The sequence below is a fragment of the Cynocephalus volans genome, chromosome X, assembly GCF_027409185.1.
Source record: "Cynocephalus volans isolate mCynVol1 chromosome X, mCynVol1.pri, whole genome shotgun sequence".
Lineage (NCBI taxonomy): Eukaryota > Metazoa > Chordata > Mammalia > Dermoptera > Cynocephalidae > Cynocephalus > Cynocephalus volans.
In genome coordinates this window covers 32697542-32719523 of record NC_084478.1, presented here as the reverse complement: position 1 = coordinate 32719523, position 21982 = coordinate 32697542, and the positions used below count along the sequence as shown (strand labels likewise).

Here is a 21982-nt window from a genome sequence, read left to right as displayed (position 1 = left end):
ATATTTAAGTTTTATGGGGATGTGATTCAGAGTTACTTCTAAAGTGGCTTCTCCATGGTAGGTCTAAACCAATGCTGTCAGAGTAATAATCAATAATCAATATTGACAAATAAATAATAATTATATAACAATAAGTAATAAATCTTGGCATGCATAGTCCCCCAATAAAAAAATTCATTTCACAGTCAGAATTCCATAAGTCTTGATTTCAAGCACTGAAAAGAGAAGTCGACAAGTTTGAAAATGCCCTTCATTTAAAAATACAATATCCTAGGGTATACAGAGACTCAGTCAAGTTGGAAAACTATCTTTCATAAAACAAAGTTCCATAGTAAGTCACTCTGGTTGACCAACTTGAATGATTATATTCTCAACAAAATGCATTTAATTGGTGTGCATGTTGTGTCAGTTTTGTGGAGTCAGTTTAAGCCAAGGTGCTCCACGTGGCTGACACTAAATCAATGGCTGATTTAGAACACACTGTTCAGAAAATGATTTAGCAACATATGATTTAAGAATAAAACCAATCCCCTCTTCAGTTGTGTTTTATAAATAATAGCCGAGTTGCAGGCCCCGTGAAGAGAGAATTGATTGAAGATCTATTATGCAAACTTGCCCTTTTGTGAGGACTGTACTTGTCCTCAGATTAAAGCTCATTATCTTCTGGCTGAGTGCATAATACATTGGTATGTTCACTTAGTGTGTCTGCAGGGAAGCCTGAACAAGTGTGTAATGCACTAGCTGCAATGCCCTGCACATGTATTTAGAACTGTGTGGAGAACAGTACATGAAATAGCACAGGTTTGCACTTGGTGTGGTTACATCTGAATCATTTGGGCTTTTTTGCTGTTTGGAAACACGGTGACAAACCTAAATCCCAACATTTTAATCTCAGACATTAAAAAAAACTCCTTCCCTGTGGCCAATAAAGTCATATGTTTCTTTCTTAGAAATGTATTTTGAGGGGAGTAATAGCCATCATGTGAGAAAACCTAAAGTTGGCCTGCCCTGTCTTAGGCATGCTAAATGATGGAAATCCTCTAGTGGTATGACCTGGTTGAGTCGCTTTATTTTCAAAGGTCTTAGTTTTCTCCTCTGTGGAGGATGGGAAAGTTGCACAGTATGCCTGCTAAAGTCCAGAAAGATAAGAGGCTTCGGGGAAATGCTTACCACTATAGATGTCTAAATAAGCTACATCTCTAAAAGGGAAAAATATTGTAGACATCTGCCTCAAACATAACCAGGTTTTAGCTTCATTTTTACAGATTTAAAGAAATGCAGGAGTCTGGGGCAACATACACAGCCTCTTCGGATCAAACCATTTCTGTTCAGATCTATGAACCATTCCCCAGTAGATACTGCAAGTCAACAGTATAAACATCTAGGCTTGTTAATGTACAGAAGGGCCTTGCGATGAAGTAGAGGGGCACCAGAAAAGGTGTGTGGGGGGACCAAGAAGGTGAGGTGCAGCCAGGTTAGCAGGAAAGTTTGCCATTATTGATAGATTTGGGATTACTTTATTCAGTCATTTCCATCTGTCTTTCATTCCTTTATCTGCCTGCACTTCTACAAAGTTTCTCAGTGTCAGGACTTAGTCTTACCAAAGTTTTTTTTTATTTTAACCTCCTCTATGTCTCTAAGCAGGCACGTGTCATAGCAAAGGCAGAGTGGCATTACAAGTTGGAAGCTACGGCAAATAACCATTTCAGTGTTCATTTTTCCTTCCTCAGCTACGTGCGGGCAGATGTTGTTTCTGAGCATCCATGCAAAAAAATGCATGTAGAGCCAAACCACAAACAGCTGTACCAGCTGGCTATATTTTTGTTAAAATGGGGACACTGTCTTTGGGTTCAAGTAGACACCTGCTTTTCCTCCATCATGCCAGGTATTTGGGTTTGGCTCTGTGGTTTTGGGTTCTCAGAGACTCCTGCCAAGAGTTGTAACTAATAAAGCAAATCCATTCAGTGACAAGTGACAAGATATTCCAAAATAGAATCACTTCAATTCTGCAACGCTGGAGCTGTCATTGGCTTCCAGGTACATTAACCAAACTTTACAAATGTTAAAAGTATATCAGTGGGGGAATATGATAAATTCACTCCAGACAACAAAACTGCCTCACCCAGGTGAATTTAGGGGTGACTCAATTTTAGTCCATGGGTGATGGCCACTCTACCACATCTGCTTCTGAGGCTCTGGCTTGCTTTTGATGGTCAGAACTTTCACAAGTATATCCTTGGGTGTTGGTGAGCTAGGTGAGACGGTTAAGGTCTCAAACCACAGACCCTGACTGGAGCTACCACTCTGCAGAAGTTCTGAAAGCCTTATTGTTTGAAAAATGCTTAAAGCTATTTCTGCTTTGGCAGTTGACCTTTCAATCAGTAGGTTTTGTCACAATACCAGTAACATCTGCAGTATAGATAAAATAGAATCCTGCTTGTTAATAAGCTTTTTTTCTATTTGATCTTAGTTGAAGAGGCTATAAGTCTCCTAGGATGTGTGGATGTGTGTGTGTGTGTGTGTGTGTGTGTGTGTGTGTGTGTGTGTGTGTTTGTATTCTTTCTCATAACAACCCTTTTGTTTTAAAGACGGGAAATATGTCATGCCCATTTCCCCCCCTTGTCTTTTACATTTTTTGCAATGCCTGTTTCTTATCCTTAAAAATATGGAACAACTTTGAATTTAATTGTTTCATTAACATAATCTCTTTGCTCTTGATAAGACCTAGGGTGAAAACATACCAAGCAGACACTATCACACTGTTGTAATTTGGTCAACCACTCGGGTACTATCTATATCCACCATTTCTACACACTCAATTTCCTCCCGGTTTTCAGGATTTTTTTTCTCTTTCCTTTTTTTCTTAGAGGGCGGCAGGAAAGTCAGTATCACAGGTAAAATGGCAAAGCAGTGAAAGAAGGTGACAAATGCTATTAAAAACAAGCACCTGAACAGTGTACAGGTCAGATTTGAAGGCACAGCTGCGAGAGGAATTAGACCAACAATATAGCAGAGGTAACTCTGTAAAATAGCTACCCCATGCACTTCCAGGGCATTTTTTACCCATTTAGTTCTTGTGAAATCCTTGCCCAGAACAAATGTGGATAACAGGGGAGCACAATTGTCAATTGTGTAGTTAATTCCATAAATCAAGCATAGCACAGAAATGCAGTCCAGTTCTACTTTCCACAATGTCATGAAACCTATCACTCCAAACTCCACGGACACAACCGTTAGAGTGATCCAGACATTAATCAGAGAATCCGCCACCAGGAATGCCGAGAAGAAGAGCAGGAACAAAGCACTGATGTAGGAGTTGTGCAGGGGGGCTCCCAGAGAGGAGGCATATCGATCCATGTACACAAAGGATGGATTGAAGACAATGAACTTCACCTTGGAGGTGACAGAAAGTCTCCTCAGGGTCTCCAAGAGATCATAGAGTTCTTCTCTGTTCGTTTCCATGGTCTTGGCCACCAAAAACATTCTGGAGGCCACTACATCGACCTCATCATTGTACTTTTTAGAGAAGATGATGTCCTCTTGAAAATGTGAAAATTGGGGAGCTTTCAGGAAGGAATTTCTTAACATGTCTGTGAAGTTTTTCTTAGGCAAGCCAGTGGATACGTTGAGTTTCCGAAGGTAATTTAAATAGCTCTCAAACCAGGATATTCGCACAAATCCCTTGGTATATTCTAGAACATCTTCTTGGACACTAGTATTCCAGTATTCTATGGACTCATATATGTAAAAACCAATCACAGGACTGTAGTTGCTAAAGTACTTTTGCTGGGCAGTAGTGTACTCAATGGTTTGCGTCGCAGTTGCTACGATGTTACTAAGGTCTGACCCTTCACTGACCTGCAGATAGCCCATTAAGGCAAAGGAAATATAAATAAGGTAAAAGAGAACTACAAAAGGCTTGACATAGGTGTTGGTTATCCAGTCACAGTAATAGCGTTTGAGGAAACATACCAATAGGTGACTCTCGTAAGTGTTCGCTTCCTCGCCTTCAGTTGTGTCCTCACTGAATCTGGCTGTCAGAAGAAACCTGTACCATGCCGGCTTCTCCTGCAATGCCTCAGGCTTTGGGACTTTTCTACAGAAGATACTATGCTGGTAATTGTTTTCTATGTAGCCAGTGAACACCAGGCTGGAACCATAAAACGAGAGTACATAGAGGTAGTTGAAGAAGATTGCAATACAGGAATTGCAGCAGAAAATCCTGGCTGCCTCAATGTTCGTGAACGGGCTGGCCCCTATGCCAAAGGTGACCAGGTACATGGCAGTGGTGAGAGAAAAGGAGAGCATGGAGTCTGCATAGACTGCTGCAGTTCTCTCTTTAACATGTTGGTCTTCTCTAGTTTTCCTCCAGGAGGATAACATTTCAAAAGTCCCATATAATCCATGACCTGAGAGGGCAGAAAAAGACCAGAACAAAAGTTTAAAGAAATAATCTCTTTTAAGAGGGGAACTAACTTGATCACTGGGGACGACTGGGTCAAGGGAAATATAAACAGCCCTAGTGGTAACAAGTTTGTAAATGCCAATGATTTCTCCCATGGCGAATCAGACTGCTTTTTTGATGAATCATAAATGTTAATGGATAGTGAAACGGCAGCTAGAGGAGCAAAGATCCTCCTGCTCCCTTCTGGCTTAAGAAAGCTGGATGAACTTTTCCCTATAGAAAGCCGAACAGACTTCTGCCTATGCCTCTCAGGGATTATATACATCAATGGCTTAGGATTGTTGGGGCAGTTTGGTTGGTGGAACACTCCAGAGAAGATGCGTGGACAATCGTAAGTTTGCCTTCCATCCCCACAGATCTGGCTGGGGGTCAGCACAGAGAAGGGCAGTGGGCAGATGGTTCTGACCACCTTATTTAAAACTGGCCAAGTGGAGGGCTTTATTGAGAAAGGCACTTTATTTAATTTGAGTCTTGTCAAGAAACTAAATCACAGACTCTTTTTTTTCTTCCCCAAATATCAGGGCAGGAAGCAATAAATCTGAGAAACAGGGAAGCAAAATAAGGAGGAACAAGTTTGAGTGAAGAGGAAAGACGAAAGAAAATACAGAAGGGACAAAATTCATATGAACTCTTCCTAATACTGATAAAAATTAGAATTCAGGTTGAAGGTTTATGACTTGCATTTTGTCTTCAGGGATCTGCTTGACCAATTGTGGTTGTTCGCAGATGATGTATCAAGCTGGCAGTGACTCTGCTGGCTTCTCTGCACTATTTGACAGTGGCCTCTGTGGGACAGAGCCAGGTCAGTAACCTCTTTCCTTAACTGCTTAGTGCCTTTGCCTCCCTGGTTAGTATTACAGAAACACTGGAATAACAGAGGTACAGTAAATGCTCACGTTCTGACTCCATTCTACCACCTGGGATCTGATCTAGCACAACTTCTACCACCTTTCCTGACTGGAGCTAGACACTTCCCCACTAAGCCTCTCTGGGTTTCCAGGCCACTGCAACATTGGAAAGCCCACCAAAGTGACCCACTGTGGCTTCGTATAACCCCCGTCCTGGCACTGGGATCAGCAGATCTAATTTTCTGCTTCCACGCCTTGGCATATTCAATCCCATTATTGAGGATAATAAAATCTTTACCCTGTAGTACAATAGTCTTGTTTTGTAAAAGGAATTTAAAATCTCCAGCCAAGCGTAATGCTGAGCGAAGTGAGTCACTGTTATCTTGTGTGTGCAATAACTAAGCACACGTCCTCCCTCATGCCCAGGCTGGTTTTTATATCGTATTGTGAAGTCCTGGCCTCAAACCCCAATGTCCACTTTATAGTAATGATACAGTCTTGTTTTCTCAGAAGGGTTTGGCATTTATCTTAATTTACTACGTGTCATTTTACAGCCACTTTCAGAGGTCAGATCAAGACTGTCAATTTGAAAACTAGCACTGTGGTCCCTATTAAATTGGAGGCACCTAAACTCCCCAGACATGAAGTAAAAAGTATACTCATTGACTGGCATCCTGCTGTTAATTATGTTTTAGGTAGTTAACGTCTAGTTTCAGGAGGGAAAACTGTTAAATCTGTTTCTACTGTGTTCTCAGGATGGACCAACAGACCTTTGGTTAAAAGTAACTGATCCCTTGACAATGAGGGTAAAAAGAGGATTAATACTTCTGAGGCACCACCAACCTGGGGAAACAATATTGACCATTTTATCTGGGGCCATGTAGAGCAAGTAAGCTTTGATGGGCAAAACACACTTCAAAGGATTGCTGAAAATGGCAGAGGATTTTTTTTTTGTGTGTGTGGTATTTACTTGCCAGAAACAAAAACATATATTTTAAAACAGGGCTTTAGTAATGAGTCATCAATTATGTTAAGAAAATGAGGATGCATCTAGCAGAATTAGAATTAGTTATGTAGTAGAATTTAAATTAAATCTGATTTGCAGTCCTTTTAAAAATCAGCATGATATTTTATAATGACATCTGGCACTGACTCTTGTTGGAAAATACAAAAAGAATCCATTTCTTACCTTGGTGTTGAATAATCTTAGAAACTAATTGAGAAAAGGAGTTTGAATTAACAGAGCTATTAGATGACAAGAGTAAGGCTTGAGGGTCCAGAATGAAAATCATCAAACTCAAGGAAACGTGGAAGTGGGCTGTTAGCTTGTCTGTTGAGTTCTGTTGCTGCATTTTAAATGCCTTGCCCTTTTCTATAGTTTGATCTTTTTTATTGAGTTCTGACTTTTTGCATATGTTCTTGGTTCTGTGGGAAGCTCCAAAGAGAATTCTAATTTTATTCTTAGTGGCTTTTGGAAACAATGCCTTTCCTTTGTTCCTCTTGGTACAGATGTGTGCATGCAGACGCACACAGAGGCCAGAGGAGGCCTGGAGAAAGAATCTATTCTACCTGATCATTAGTCATCATTGGCGTTGCCTCCAAAGTCCCTTACCACTATTCCTGATAAGCCAGATTCTTGTTTCTGAAGCCACACCTCTCTAGCAGATGCCTACACCCTAACCCCCAAACTGGAGTTCTGTGGTGTATTATAAGAGCCCTTTGGATTTCTGGGACAATTGCTGATGCCATAACTGGGCCTCCTTCCTGAAGCTCAGTCAAGGGAGGGATGAGTGCCAACATAGCAGTGGGTGCCTCTCAGGGATTAACAGCCTGGAGTGCCTGGCTGGCATGAGACCCAGCTCACAGCTGGATATTTATGCTGAAGAGGTCGGTGTGTTACCCTAAAAGAAAGCCATACTGTGGAGACCCTGTTTCCTGGCCTGTACTCAAGGGGAAACACATTCTAAGAGCCCTAGGACAAGAGGAAAACCTCGCCCCCCAGAATGCCTGCTCTACCCAGAATTACAGCTGAATTCCCTTTGGTTTTGGCCTTCAAGGGTATCTTTCTAAATGCAAACTCCTCTGGGACAGTGGTCTACTGAAGCAGCTTCCCTTAGGACTGGGGAATGGGACAGAGAAGGAGGATGGGAAGGAAGTGAAGAGAAAATGGCAGGTAGGAGAACTTTACAGAGACTAACTTCTTTACAATTTTTCCTCCAGCCAACCCTGGCCTTATCTTTTACTGCACAACTCCAGAAACTGGGTCAATCAGAGTCAAGGAAAGGCAGAGAAGAAATATTTTGGTAGGTTCTGTTCCTCTCCACGTTCTTCTCTCAGCAAGTGGCTCCCTTTTTTAGCATCTCCATCAGCCAGCCATTGCTCTCTTAACTCTGGAACTGGAGTCCAGCATGCAGGATTCTGAGGGCAAATCTTATAGACGTAGGCAAACAGACACTGCAAGTGGACTGAAGATACTTTTCAGAGGTTCGACTATTGTTCTCCCCATTTTATAAAGGTGCTTTAAAAGCAAAAGTATTGCTGTTTGCTTTACACTCTAGTTTTAAAAAATTCTCTATGAAATAGGAGCTCTATAAAGCTTTTCTATTAAATCTGACCAAGGAGCCTACGTCATTGGCACAAAGCATCACTTTGGCAAGGGACAATTTCCCATCTCTAATGTCCCAAGTCTGTTCACAAGGACTCCCTGGTAGCAGAGCTGACAGGGGTAGGGGTGGAGGAGCTACCTAAACATGAAGTTCCAAACAGATTTTGACCTTGGTGACCAAGGGCCCTTATGGTTTATGGGAGTCATGGCTCATGATCAGAGGGGCAGGTCACAGCCCCAGACCTGGAAGTAAAAGACTATCATAGTGAGGATGTCAGGAACAGACCAACATCCCGGGGCATTCCTTTTCCTACAGTCAAGTATAGGGCTGAAGAGGTGCCAAAGGGAAATGTTAAGTAACACATATTGATTCTATCAAATTTCAAAGATAAAGAGGCTTTAAAGCATTTGCTTGTCTTTTAAAAGCACATTCAAGATGTTTGTTTCTATTTTTGTTACATTGCATGTTTGTATTGTTACTTGCATATGAACATACACATATCAGTATATGTCAAGACAGACAGACAGACACCACCCCCCTAGACACAAGTTCAAGTTCTAATTATTCATAAGTGAATACTTTAAGGCAACATGGGCTTTTAGCCAGGCCCTGGGATAAGGACAGTAGAGCTCTTTGCCAATGTTCAGACACAATTTGTACCAGGAGTGTTATTTTAAAAAAGAAACTGCTTTTATTAATTTCATTAGCAGTTGACTTTGGGGTTGTTATCTAGAAAATCATACACTAAAGGATTTAGACTAATAGTTTTCTTCTTTTTCAAATAATTTTTATATATGTATGTGCAGTTAACTTTCAAGGCTTTGGAGTCAATGAAGAGAAAAAGCAGCACAGATGATAAATAACACTAATGGAAAAATCTCAACTGGCTAATCTCCAGTTACTTAGGGGGACTCTCAGGCACACTCACAGATTAAATTTTAGTCTCACGCAGACCCTTTTCTGGGGCCTGACCAAAGCCTTCAGGGTTGTTTATAATCCACTAAAGCAGGAATCCAGTAACGAATAGTTGAGAGTTAACCTAACTTTACCCAGCAGATATGCTTCTGAGAAATTTTTCATAAAGTGCATCATATTTTAAATTTCTTTAATGGTTTTGCTATCAGAGGCAGCCTGGGTAATTTGTTTTTGTTCTGTTTTGTTCTTTGTATAATAATAATATGTAAATTGATCTACTTTGTACACCTGGATTTTGTAAATCCGATTTTTCTTCAAATCCCCATTCTCCCACCTTACCCAGTACGCACAGCCACAGCACAAAGGCTGATTGATGCCTTCCAGTGCTCCTCACATTTTAATCCTTTCCACACTAGTAGGATTTCCTTATCCTGAGTTCCTTGAAGTGAGGAATGGCTGAAAAGATGAGGAAGTAAAATGGGATGGCTTATCGATGGATGATCTTTCAGTTTCAGTGTGAAAACATTTAATATCATCAGACAATGAAACCATTTAGAGTATGCTTGGGAAGTGCCAAATTTCATATATGAAAATAAAATTACTACATCTTTCTCAAAATCGATAGAATATTATGTATAAGAAAAATCTACTTAAAACATATTTTATTCATAGGCAAGCTTCAATAAGTAGCTCATGTTTATAAAATGCTTTTCTTTTGATGACATCCAAATAAATTCATGTTTCTTCTGCCTTTGAGAAGAAATTTAAAGTATGCATACATGAGTAACATCTATTTTCAGGGAGAAGTTCATTAATTGGGTTACATTTACACTTTTCCAGTGATAAACATTTATTTTATAAGCTGAATGGTTTGGTTTATCACAGCCTGTTTTGTCTCACAGTTAAGAGTAGGAGTGGAGCTATCCTCTGCTTAAGTAAAGACAAGCTCACATGGGGGAAAACACACATCTTATTCTTTGTACCAGAGACTTGTCACATTTTGATAATTCTAATCACAGCATTGGGTTTTAATCTGAGTAATGATTTTCCTTCACTAGATAGCTGCAAATAGAGCTCAAAAAAACAAATTTCTAGTAGTTCTTTCTTGTTTAAAGATAAGGTATGTACAAATTATGTGCCACATATAAAACAAGTGATCATTGTGTAATATCTTTTTATATAGAAGACATGTTATATATAAATGTATGTATATATTGTATATCTTATTCAAACATTTTATATATTTACATATAAAATGTTTGAATGTATACTATATAATATATATAGAGAAATAAATATAGTATTTATACTTAACAATTCAAACAATACATATTACCTGATATATGTTATAAACACATTGTACAAGGGTACTTCAAAAAGTTTGCGGAAAAATGGGATTAAAAGATAATACACATCTTTCCACGAACTTTATGAAGTACCCTGATATACATATAAATAAATAACATGAGCTTATTACATATTATATTCCATATGATATATAATACAGCTAATGTGATATATGTATTATACACACATATATACACACATGGGATGAATAGCAGGCTGATGGAAAACTTATTTTACTGATGAGGCAGAGAAATGTTAGTGCTGCTATATCAACCAATGCAGAGAAGGGGCTAGAATCCCTCTCTTAGGTTCCATTTGTCTACATTTTGGATTTTGGCTGATAAAGTACCCTAAGTGAAATGCGGGATTTCCTTGACAATGACTATGAATCTGCTTGAGTTGTGAGCTCCTGTAGATGCATCTGGTCGAGACTGCCCAGCTGTGACCTTCTGAGATTCTAGTCCAAATGTAAACACTAGGTGTTTCTCCTCATAGTCTGTTTTTACGAGCTTAGTGTTCTGATGTTGCCTCCTCCTGCCTGACTTTCATGAGGTCTGCTACTACCCATTTCCTGGGCAAGACCGGGTTGACAGACCACCCAGTGGATAACTGGGAGACCTGAGTCAAAGACAAAGCCCCCTCCCCCGCATTTGCATTCCTCTGTCCAAGTTCTGCCTTCCTAAACCTGTGCCCTCAGTCCTTATTCTTGTCTTATTTTATGATTAAGAATGGAACAACAAAACTTGTTTTGTTCCATCTCCTCAAACCTGTTTCTTTTCACCCACCCTTCACCGTAATATGATTGATGAAGCATAAAGATAAAAGGGTGAGAACCAACCACAAAACTAGATTGCACAATCTCCTTGTAAATCAGTCCCATAATGAGCATGGGCCATTACGAAAAAGAAATTCAGGAAACAAACTTTAAAAATATTATAAAATGAAATATCTCTTATTTTAAACCAGATGTGCACAAGGATAGAAACAAAAAACCGTTATAAATCAGTTTTTTTCCCTAGAAACTACTGAACCTATTACTGACATATAGAAGCAGAGTATTTCCACAGAACTCTAATATACTTCTACTCCATCATGCAGATTGTCATACTGTTGCAAATAATGAATTTCTACGATAATGTATTAGGTTGAACCATACAAAATTGCCATTTTTGTAGTTCAAAGATGGCTGGATATTGATACTAATTTTGTAGGTCAAAATAGTTGGATGTTGGCAACTTCATATGATTCAAACTTTATTATTATCTGGCTGATTTTTTTCCCCATGTTCTCATGACTTTAGGAATATATCATAAATATATATCAGGGATGCTTATGATCAGAGCAAAAATCACTAAGAGTTCCAAGTTTTCAGTTGGAATTAAATTTCTTGCACAAGAGTTTTTGCCCCCTCCCCATTTTTATGAGCTTTACGTACCACATCATATTTCAAGTGGCATCATATGAGAACAAATTCTTGGAGAACTGAACCTGATCTTCTGGTTTCTGCTAAATACAGATTATTCCCTTCTATAATTTCCAACATTCCATTCCTTTTCTGATTTGTCTCTGATCAGCAAAGCTGTGGAAATATTAAGCCTGTGGGGAGAGCTTGCACATATAAAACCTGTGCCAATTTCTTAAATCATACCCAACTGGAGAACAATGGTGTAAATCCTCATTTTTTAAAGGAAATTCCATAACGGATCAAAATAACAAGTGTCATATGTTTACAAATGGCAATTCTAGTACCTCACTAGCTGATATCAATACAGTTTGGAAAGAAGGGTATTATTTTATACACGATAAGGGGTATAGACCAAATAAACTCTTCTCTAAATTATAGTGACTAAAAAATGTCAATGAGCATTTATAATACTGTAGACCTTTTAGGATTTCAGCTCTAAGTAAATGGATCTGACTCATCTGGACAGAGGTTTTGGCAGAAGTGGAACTGTCTAACATGCACTACACTGATTAAAAACATTCTAAATCATGATTTATCTATGCTTACATCATTGCCAAAATGATTCATCTGTGTAGGATATATTCTTATTGCCAGAGATGTCACATATTGTCTTGGCTAGAAACACACAGTCACATCCCATTATGGTGAACTCTCAGAGTTTATCCAAATTCTTTTCTCTTCTGGAATTTTGTCAGGTTAATACTGCTTGACACACGTGGTCTTAAAATTTTCCATTCTAAATCTACTGTCATTTTGGCATTTGGCTCTATCTGGCCTTATGTGACCGGCATCACACTGAGAATGTTTAGTTTGTCAAATTTTAAACCTATAACTTTTATCACATTATAGAACTACTGATAGCAAAGTAAATGTCTGCATTTGAGACTTTTTCTGAGATACTTTGACTTCTAATGAAGCTATATATATTTTTATTTGATTTGATATTGTATTTATATAACATTAAATCAAAAAGTTTTGCTTAAATCTGCTTAGGTTAAGAATAGCCATTTTATGTTATTGACAGGCAAATTTAAATACTGACTAGTTTATTGACTTGTAGCGCAAAATCCTTAGCACTGCATTTTTTCTTGACCATTTGAAATATTTATTGGCATTTTAGACTGGTCATCAAAAAACAGAATTAAACATTGGCCTTGAATGCAACATTTACGAACCTCCTCTTGCTTATATTTCATTTTACAATCAAACTCTAAGAATGAAAAGTTTATCTGAGAAATACAGAAGGGCAACCATCCTAAATCCAGGCACTATTAGCTTTATGAGCATATTAAGCACCCATTACATTGTGCAAGTATTTATTGCAATGGGCCTTAGCTACTAAAATTCGTAGCTTCCTTTCATGTTGTGACTAAGTAATTTGAGAACTCTTTGGGCTGAAAATGTACAGAAAAGTTGCACACTGACTGTCAGCAGGGAAAACTGCCATCAAATCAATGCATGTAACAGTCCTCACAAATTGCAAACAAGGGAGTACTGGGCACCTGCAGCGCTTGGTCTCTTTCACTGCAAATGCCAGATTTTTCTGAATTGAACTCTCACGTAAAGTTCAGTGACACTCAGTCTCCGTGGAGTCGTGGCACTACTACTTTTGGATTTGTTTTTTAAAGACACTCCCCTGCTAACAGCATCTTTCTATCCCACCATCGCTTACCCGCTTCCCTGTACCAATACTATCTGGCATATTTTTTTTGTGCTGACTTTCACTTACCCTACTTAAAACTTCTTTTTTTTTTTTTTTGTCTTTTTCGTGACCGCGCTCAGCCAGTGAGCGCACCGGCCATTCCCATATAGGATCCGAACCCGCGGCAGGAGCGTCGCCGCGCTCCCAGCGCCGCACTCTCCCCAGTGCACCACGGGCTCGGCCCCCTACTTAAAACTTCTTTAAAAAGTACAGGACTTGCCGGTTAGCTCAGTTGGTAGAGCATAGTGCTGGTAACACCAAGGTCAAGGGTTCAATCCCCATACTGGCCAGCGGCCAAGAAAAAAGTAAAAGGTACAAAAATAAGTTTTAAGGAATTTTAAATATTGTAATTTATTTTATTTAATAAGATTAATTTTAAGAAGTTTTGAATATTGTAATTTCATTTTACTTAGTACAATTAATTTTTAAGTTTTAAATATTGTAACATGCTTTGAGCTCCCTGGTAACAACTTGGAGTGTCATAAAACCAGTACAGATAGGTTTTTTTCTAGCTCCAACATCCTTTTGTCCTCACCTTAAGAAACTTACTATCTCTCTTCAGTTCCCCACCCTTTTCTTATTCCTGTTTATCATCTCCCATAAAAGCAACAAAACCATTATGTTTTTAAAATGAAAAGCTATAAAAAACCAAAAATTCCCCCCAAATCCCCCAAACACTCAAGCATATGACTAATCATGAGCAAAACATCTTAATTTAAATCTTAACTCAAGCCTCCGTGGAAGCTACTAATACTCAGTCCTGCTCACTCTTCAAGGAACTTCCCTGTATTACACGATCGACCCATATGGTCTTGGGATTATTTTAAACAGGCAAGTTATACTGCCTTCCAAACAGACTGCATTCAGGAAAAGGTACAGCAGCCTCCTTCTCTGTCGTTTTTCAGCAGTGACAAGTAAACTGATCTAGCAAATTCTCAGGCTGCTTAGTCGCCCCACAGTGCCCCACTTTTCACAAAAGCTACTAGTATATGTTTATTTTCTAGGTCTCAATTCCCATAGGCCACAGACCATCGAGGGCAGAATGTAATCCTGTGGCCTTGCAGCCCAACCAGCCCTGCTTATCATTTCACTGTAGTGCAGCTGAAATTTCCTGAGGAAATTCTTTTCTTTTCTACTACTCCAAAACAGGCATACTAATGAATTCAACCATGGTTATTTCCTAGTCAACGAAATGCCACTTCATTTGTCATGTTAGTATCTGATTCCAAATGACATTTTAATTTTGCTAACGGAATTGATGAGAAATTGTCACAGAAAAGAGGACAAACTAACTGCTTGAATCCTTGGCCCACAGGAACCCTGCCATGAGGCTTGTTGGGCATGCCATCTTTGATACCAGATGGACAGAGCAACCGATGTTATGTTATGACCGCTGTGACTTTGTTTTGACCATTGTCTCTATGAGGGTATTCCTGCAGCCCCTCAGAGTGAACACACTGAAAGCACATCATCACTGTCACTGTCCCTTTAAAACATTCTCCTGAGTTCATTTGTAGCAAGAACAGGAAAATAGTTACCTTCTTACTGATATCTCACATGTTGCTTTTAAAGTTCCTGTACATTTATCATGTGGGGAAACTAAGGGTAGCAGATACCATAATTGCCCAATCCATGTATCCTCTCATTTACAATTCTTGAGCTTCTTGAAGGCTTCTTTCTACAAAGTCACCTGAGGCCTTTCTCTGGCTGCAGGAGTATGCTCAGTCTTCCCCGGGAAGTGCTGGGGAGTTAACTACCCTGGGGAGCAGCCCTCAATGAATCACACACAGGGTTTCCGGGTAAACAGTCCAGCTTCCTTACTCCTCAGGGAGGACCTCTCTGAGGTATGTTCTACAAGGTCTCCTAAAGGTCCCCAGTGAGACTGAGCCACAGGTGCCCATAGCAGTAACCTGCTCATTAATACACCTTGAACTCTCTGTCTTCCTGTCTCACTTCCTCACTCCCACATGGGTACTTACTGGGCTCACCTCCCAAATAAACTACTTGTATCTAAATCCTTGTCTCGGGGTCTGCTTCTGGGAAACCAACCTAAAACACTGGGGCACAGAGAAGATTAATATCTGTTAAATACCACATAGCTACTTAATGAAGAACCAGGGCTGGAACCCAGGACTTTGAAATTCTGGCACATTTACTAGATTAGGTTGCTTTTTGCCAATGACCAGCACTTTGTAGAATTGATCCCAGGTCTTCTGGGCAAAACGAAGACACTATAAATGAAACAAAGTTGTTAGATGGCTACTCCTGGCCCTTTGGAAATCCAGTTACCACCACCAGCAAGAGGAAACAGAAAAATGAAGGGTAGTAATTACCTAGCATGACGAAAGGGACTCCCAGGAAGGTGGAATTGTATTTCCCACCAGTAAGATTGATGATCCCGGCTGCAGTGAGAGTGGCCAGGCTTATGGTCACCAGCCCAAGCAGGCCTAGCCAGGGTTTGCTGCGGACACAGTCTTGCATAGAGCAGCAGAGGATGGCCATGGTGACCACCAGGATCAGGCTGGTGACCAGATAACGTTCTGACACGCGACTGGTCTTCTGGAAATCTTCCCTCAGTGACGAGGATGTGTAAGGGTACATTTTGACTTTGCTGTTAGATTTCTGGAACAGTCTGACAGTGTCACAGAAGCTAGATTCCCACCTCTCGGCCACCATGTCATTGAGACTGTTGATTGACTGCAGGTAGTAGGTGAGCTGGATGGCTTCTGCAGATTTCACCCGGTCTTTGCTGTGCACAGTGACGCCCCCAAGCTGGTGCCCATTGTACACGGCCCTCCCATCCTTTAAGTGCGTGATCGGGTACGTGATAGCAAAATTGGTCCGATTGGTGGCCCGAGCATTCTTTAGCTCTTCCAGGACGTGCACTATGTCATCCACGATGCAAGTCTTATCATTATTCAGGATACATATATGGGCAAACGTGTAATTAAAACCAGGCCTTGGAACCTGGATCTTGGTCACAGCAGCATGCAACTATGGAGAAAAAAAGACAGCGTTTATTACTAAAAATTAGGCAGTAATAAGTGACATTAACTCTGTGGGTTCAAATATTTCTATTGTTTTTGGAGGGTGGAGTCATTCATTCCATCTCTAAGCTAAAGAGTTCAAATTAAATGTTATAACCTTAGATCAAACATAAGTAGTAGGGATGCAAAGCACACACTTGACTAGTGGTTCTCACAGTGTTGCCCCTGGACCGGCAGCATCGGCACAACCTGGGAGCTTGTCCGAAATGAAAATTCTGAGGCCCCACCCCAGACCTGGTAAATCAGAATCTCTGGGGTGGGGCCTAGGAATGCAGGTTTTCACAAGCCCTCCAGGGAATTCTGGTGCAGCTAAAGTTTGAGAAGTGCTACATTAAAGCACCAACGTCATTTCCACATGTTCTTTATCTGTGACCCAATTGGTCTATAATGTTTGAAAATCTTATATAGGTCCTCTGTTCAGTCTCACTCTTGAAAATATAATGTAGAAAGTGAACTAAGGTGTGGTTCTGAATGCAGAGGTCCTCTGCAGGCCCATCTCTTGCTGCCGATTTGCAGGGCAGATAAATGGTCTCGTCCAATTCACTCACTCTGTACCATAGAAAAACAAGAGGTTCACCTTGGTGGTCCTTGTATTCTCTGTCTTTCATTGTCTGCATACATGGGAAGGGAACAGTAACTGTAAGAGCTTGGCTAGGATTCATGGCAATCATGCTAAAGGAGCACAATGGGATTTATTCTACACACCTTGCCCCATGTCAAATTCGCTGTGGCCAAGTACGGTATGCCTGCCATCAAAGTGCAGCTGAGGATACAAATATTAATTTAATAGGCCCTAATACATGCCAGGCCCGGTTCTAGGCCCTTTATACAGACAAACTCATATAATCCTTAAAACAAACTACAAAGTAGGTACAAGTACTAGCCTCATTTTACAGATGAGGGAACTGAGACACACAGAAGCCAAGTCACTTGTCCAAGGTCACACACATAATAAGAGGCAGAGCTGGGCTATACCAGGCAGTCTGTCTCCAGAACCTGTGCTCTTAGCTCCTCACCATACACCTCCAGTTTGGCAATGCCAGCAGCTAAATGAAGGTTCTGGCCAGCAACTAATTCCTGAATTTGTGCTTTTACTGCTCCCCCCTAAAAATCACAATTGCTCAAGTTCAGATATGTAGGAGTATGTGTAATCTACTGTCTAAGATGAGAAAACAAAGCAGTGGGGCGGGGCAGTGGGAGTAAGGGACTCCTACCATGTGTCAGGGCTTCACACCTTAAATCCTTTCAAAAATTCATTTTACAGATAAGAAAACTAAGGTTTGGGGAGGCCATGCTGGTAGGGGTGGTAGAGCTAATTGCTGTTTTTTTAAATGGCATCATTTTACTTACTATTTCAGTTGTATCAACATGGGTCCCTAATTTAACTGTTTCGACTAGTAAGCCACTTATCCTCATGGTGGCTTTGCCTTCTCTGTGTAAAATGTGGCCAGCCTACAGAATGAGGCTGGTGACAGATATGTACTTGGGTGTTAGGTAAATAAGTACATCTAGGACTGTGCCTAGCACTGAGTGGGCTCTCCCAAGAGCACAGATAGCCATTACTGCATATCTGATGAATAAAGAACATTTCATATGTAAAGAAAATAGAATTGAACATCCAAAGGAAATGGAATTGAACATCCATAGAGTTGCCATACTGTGGCTGTGCTATTACACCTCATAACCTTCTGAGCATCTCCATGACCCTGAAATATTTTCTCTCACATCTGTTCTAGATGGATGATTTGTTAAGATATTTTGCTGTGTATGTGCCTGGGTGAGTGGGATATTAAGGATTTAAAAAAAAATGTCTGAGGGGCATCAGCTGTCAAAGCCCTTTTGTTAGCACAGAGCATGAATTGTTAATCCTAATTCTCAGTGCCCCATTCCCCCACATCTCTTCATAGGTACCAATCCTCAGATTCAGAAAACACTTTATTGAATTATGTTTGGCTGAAATACTTTGAGTTCTTTCATATATATGTATATGTATGTGTGTGTACACACACACACACACACACACACACACACGTATATATACACACCAAGTATATACATATACTTGGTCTCCCAGAGATAACTGATATCGAGGAGGCTATTTTTACTGTCCTAACCATATGCTAAATTTTTGTTTTGACACTTTGGGATTAATGGTGAGCAAAAATATCTTTGATTGTTTTAAGCTATGAAAGTGTGTTTTCATCCATTCTTCTCTAAGCATGGCCCGGTGAATTTTGATTAAAAGAACTCCTAACTTTAAAAAATTCCAAAATATAAAAGGTTATTTTGGAAGAGAGAAGAACCAAGAGGAATTTAAAGATGAGAGAATTTTGATAAGAATTAAAAGAAAGACTTTGGGGAAAGATTTAGAAAAGACTAGAAAAGGAGTGGTATTGAAAGCATGCATATGTGTAATATTTAGTGCATTGTTTGTTCCCATGAGCAGTGTAATAAATCTCCCTTAGAGTGATTACTAAATATGTCAAGAGAAAAAGATTGCCAAATAAGATGGTGTTAAGCCACAGGGCTGAACCCAATTATAGCAAGGGGATATTTTCCATCCATTCTCTAAGGCGACCATGCACTGCTGGGTGGGGAGTTGTAAACTATTTAGTGAACTGCCAACTCTTCAGATCTACTGCTGTGACCCCTGGGACCATTCACCGAAGAAAGCAGACAGCATGTTAACCCCCGTACCACCAGACTGTAGGAGAGAGTCTTGGAAAATAAAAATCTTACTGAAAATTGGAAGAGAAGGTTTCTTAACTCTTGGCACCAGAGCTGCTATGAGATGCAGCTGCTTTGAATTTCCGATTGAGTGGTGGGTAGAACATGTGTCACTCTTGCTTCTGACTGGCAGGGTGATGCAGAGTGACAAAGCAGCCAGAGAGGGCTGAGGCCACCCACCTGGCAGGGGAAGTCTGTGGGATTCTACTGTCGGATAAGAGGTGAGAGGATAATAAGAGACATTGGAAAAGAGAGTTGAGAATCCCTTTTATGGCTTTTGAAATGGCTCAGTTCTGATCTTTGCTTCTTATGACTACACATCAAATACACACACAATCCACTCTTGGATGTCCGCATAGCCATGGACACACTCTGTACATGCTGCCTGTACAGGGTTTTAGGATTCCCTGATTTATTTTCCTGAGCCCAGCTCAGGGCAGTAGAAACATTGGTAGGTGTTCTAATCTGTGGTAACAGATATATTCACAAGAAAAAAGAAAGCCAGAGATCAAAGGTATGCTTCAGATAATTCACAGAATGGACAATTGCAATCCACACAAGCTTATAATAAAACTAGGTAAGAGACCCCCTTCTCAGAAAAGGAAGGAAAAATGGCATGAAGGAACAGTCCTAACCCTTAACATAGTCTGAATTTGTCATGCAAATCAACATATAATCCATGTTCCTATAACTATGTATAGATTCTAAATTATTCGCTCAACACACATTCAATAAGTACTCATCAAATCTACTGTCTTGTCAATAATAGGATAATTTCGCTGCATTTAGCATGCTTGAACTCACACATGGAAAATCATGAGATGTTATTGTCCAAAACAAATGGAAGGTCTAACAGTAAACAATGCCAAGAGCTTTGTATGAGTAAAGCCCAATCCAATGTCAATTCTGATTGCAATATTTTTTATTATTATGGTATAGATGGTCCCTTACTTACGATGGTTTGACTTACAATTTTTCAACTTTACGATGGTCCAAGAGCAATACATGTTCAGTAGAACATCATTAAGTTACATGAGATATTCAACACTTTATTTGTATTAGATGATTTTGCCCAACTATGGGCTAATGTAAGTGTTCTGAGCACGTTTAAGGAAGGCTAAGCTAAGCAATGATGTTCTGTAGGTTAGGTGTATTAAATGCATTTTTGTCTTACGATATTTTCAATTTATGATGTATTCATTGGGATGTCACCCCATAGTAAGTCGAGAAGCATCTATTATTTGCTGCCAAAGAGGTCAGAACAGAATGTTAAACTGAGATTCATTCTAAGGCTCTGAACATACCATTTAAATTGTTAGCTTCTTTGCTCTCATTACCCTTCAAGTTAAGAATGATAATAGTAATAGTAACAGTCTACTAAGTACTTTCTGCACAGTTTTTAAAATGTATTCAATACAAAGAGTCTATGAAAATGGTTAAATTATACCCCCATTTTACAGCTGGAGCAACTGAGGCCTAAAGAATCTCAATAACTCACCTAAGATGATCAAGTAAGTAAAGGGCAGATGCAGGATTCTAAATCAGCCCTTACTCTATAGAAGGACACTTAGCCCTAGAGCAACACAAATTTGGCATTGAGGATGAAGAAAACTTGCGGAAGAATGAAGAAGTATCAGCCCACCTGGTTCAAATGACTGGCGGTAGATGTGACTGAGCTATGAGATGGTGACACTTAGAGATCTGGGGTCCAATAAGAGAGGCCAGAAATAATCCAAACAGCCTAACCTCATTTTCAGACAGCAACTTTACACGGCAATAATAACAGATAATAAAGGGGATGAGTTTTGAGTTTACTGACTTCTAATTCTCTGTCTAGCCTCTGGAGTTACCAAATAGAACTTTTTTTTTCAGGTTTCAAACGGTTTTATTTATTTATTTGTTTATTTATATTGGTTATGAATATTCATGGGGTACAAAGCTGATTGTCACCAAGATGTGATGGGCAGATCCATACTGGCAGCATGCCCATTACCACAAATTGTGATTCTACCCCGTGTCCCCCACCCAATTATCCTTGATCTCCCTCCCCATCCCCCTTTCCCCCACTCCACTTTGTATCCCTAGGTACGTTCTCTCCCTCTGCAAGTGCAACGCACCACTGTGGTCTTTCTTTCCTTCCTCCTTTCTCTCTGAGCTCCCACTTATGAGTGAGTATATGCAGTATTTATCCCTCTGTGCTTTGCTTATTTCACTCAACATAATTTTCTCCAAGCTCATCCATGTTGTTGCAGATGGGAGAGTTTCATTCTTTTCGGTATACTACTCTGCCACATAAAACTTTTCAAAGACAGACTTACTAAGAAAAAATAATAAGAAGAATAAGAATAATAATTAATAAGTAAGTAATAATAATAAATAATAAGAAGTAATAAGAATCCAGTAATAAAAAGTTTTGGCTTCCAGTATGACTTCTGCTGTTTCCCTTAGGAGTGCTGGTGACCCTAGGAATGCCACTCTATTTCTTCAGGTCTGAGACCCCAGATCTCAGATTTATCAGTAAAAAAAGGGAGTTGGTCTAGCTAATCTTTAAGGATGGACTCTTCCAGTTCTAACACCGCACAATTCTAAGATGAGTGACATTCACAAACTATACAGTCATACTGGTGACAGAAAGTTAACTTGATAAATAATAATTTGATATTTATTACAGCTGCTTGAGGCATGCTTTTCCAACACACTGAAGTTCTTTTTAGGGTAATGACAGACCTGATAGTAAATAAAATTGGAAAGAAAACAAGGTAAAGAAAATAGGTTCACTGGGGGAAAAAACATGATTTCCTTCTCTGAGTGATTTCCCGTTCTGGGGAGGCACTGGCTTTTATAATCCCCTTCTGCCAGA

General features: G+C 39.8%; 1 protein-coding gene across 1 annotated transcript in view; it reads right to left on the bottom strand.

Annotated features, from left to right (window-relative positions):
- Positions 1-2754: 2754 nt before the first annotated feature.
- Positions 2755-21982, bottom strand: part of PTCHD1 (patched domain containing 1) — a 50189-nt gene continuing 30961 nt past the window's right edge. Inside the window, exons 2-3 of the mRNA XM_063085109.1 lie at positions 15682-16342; positions 2755-4409 (exon numbers count right to left, since the gene is read on the bottom strand). Of these exons, the coding sequence (XP_062941179.1) occupies positions 2755-4409; positions 15682-16342 (2316 nt within the window). The remainder of the gene's footprint in view (positions 4410-15681; positions 16343-21982) is intronic.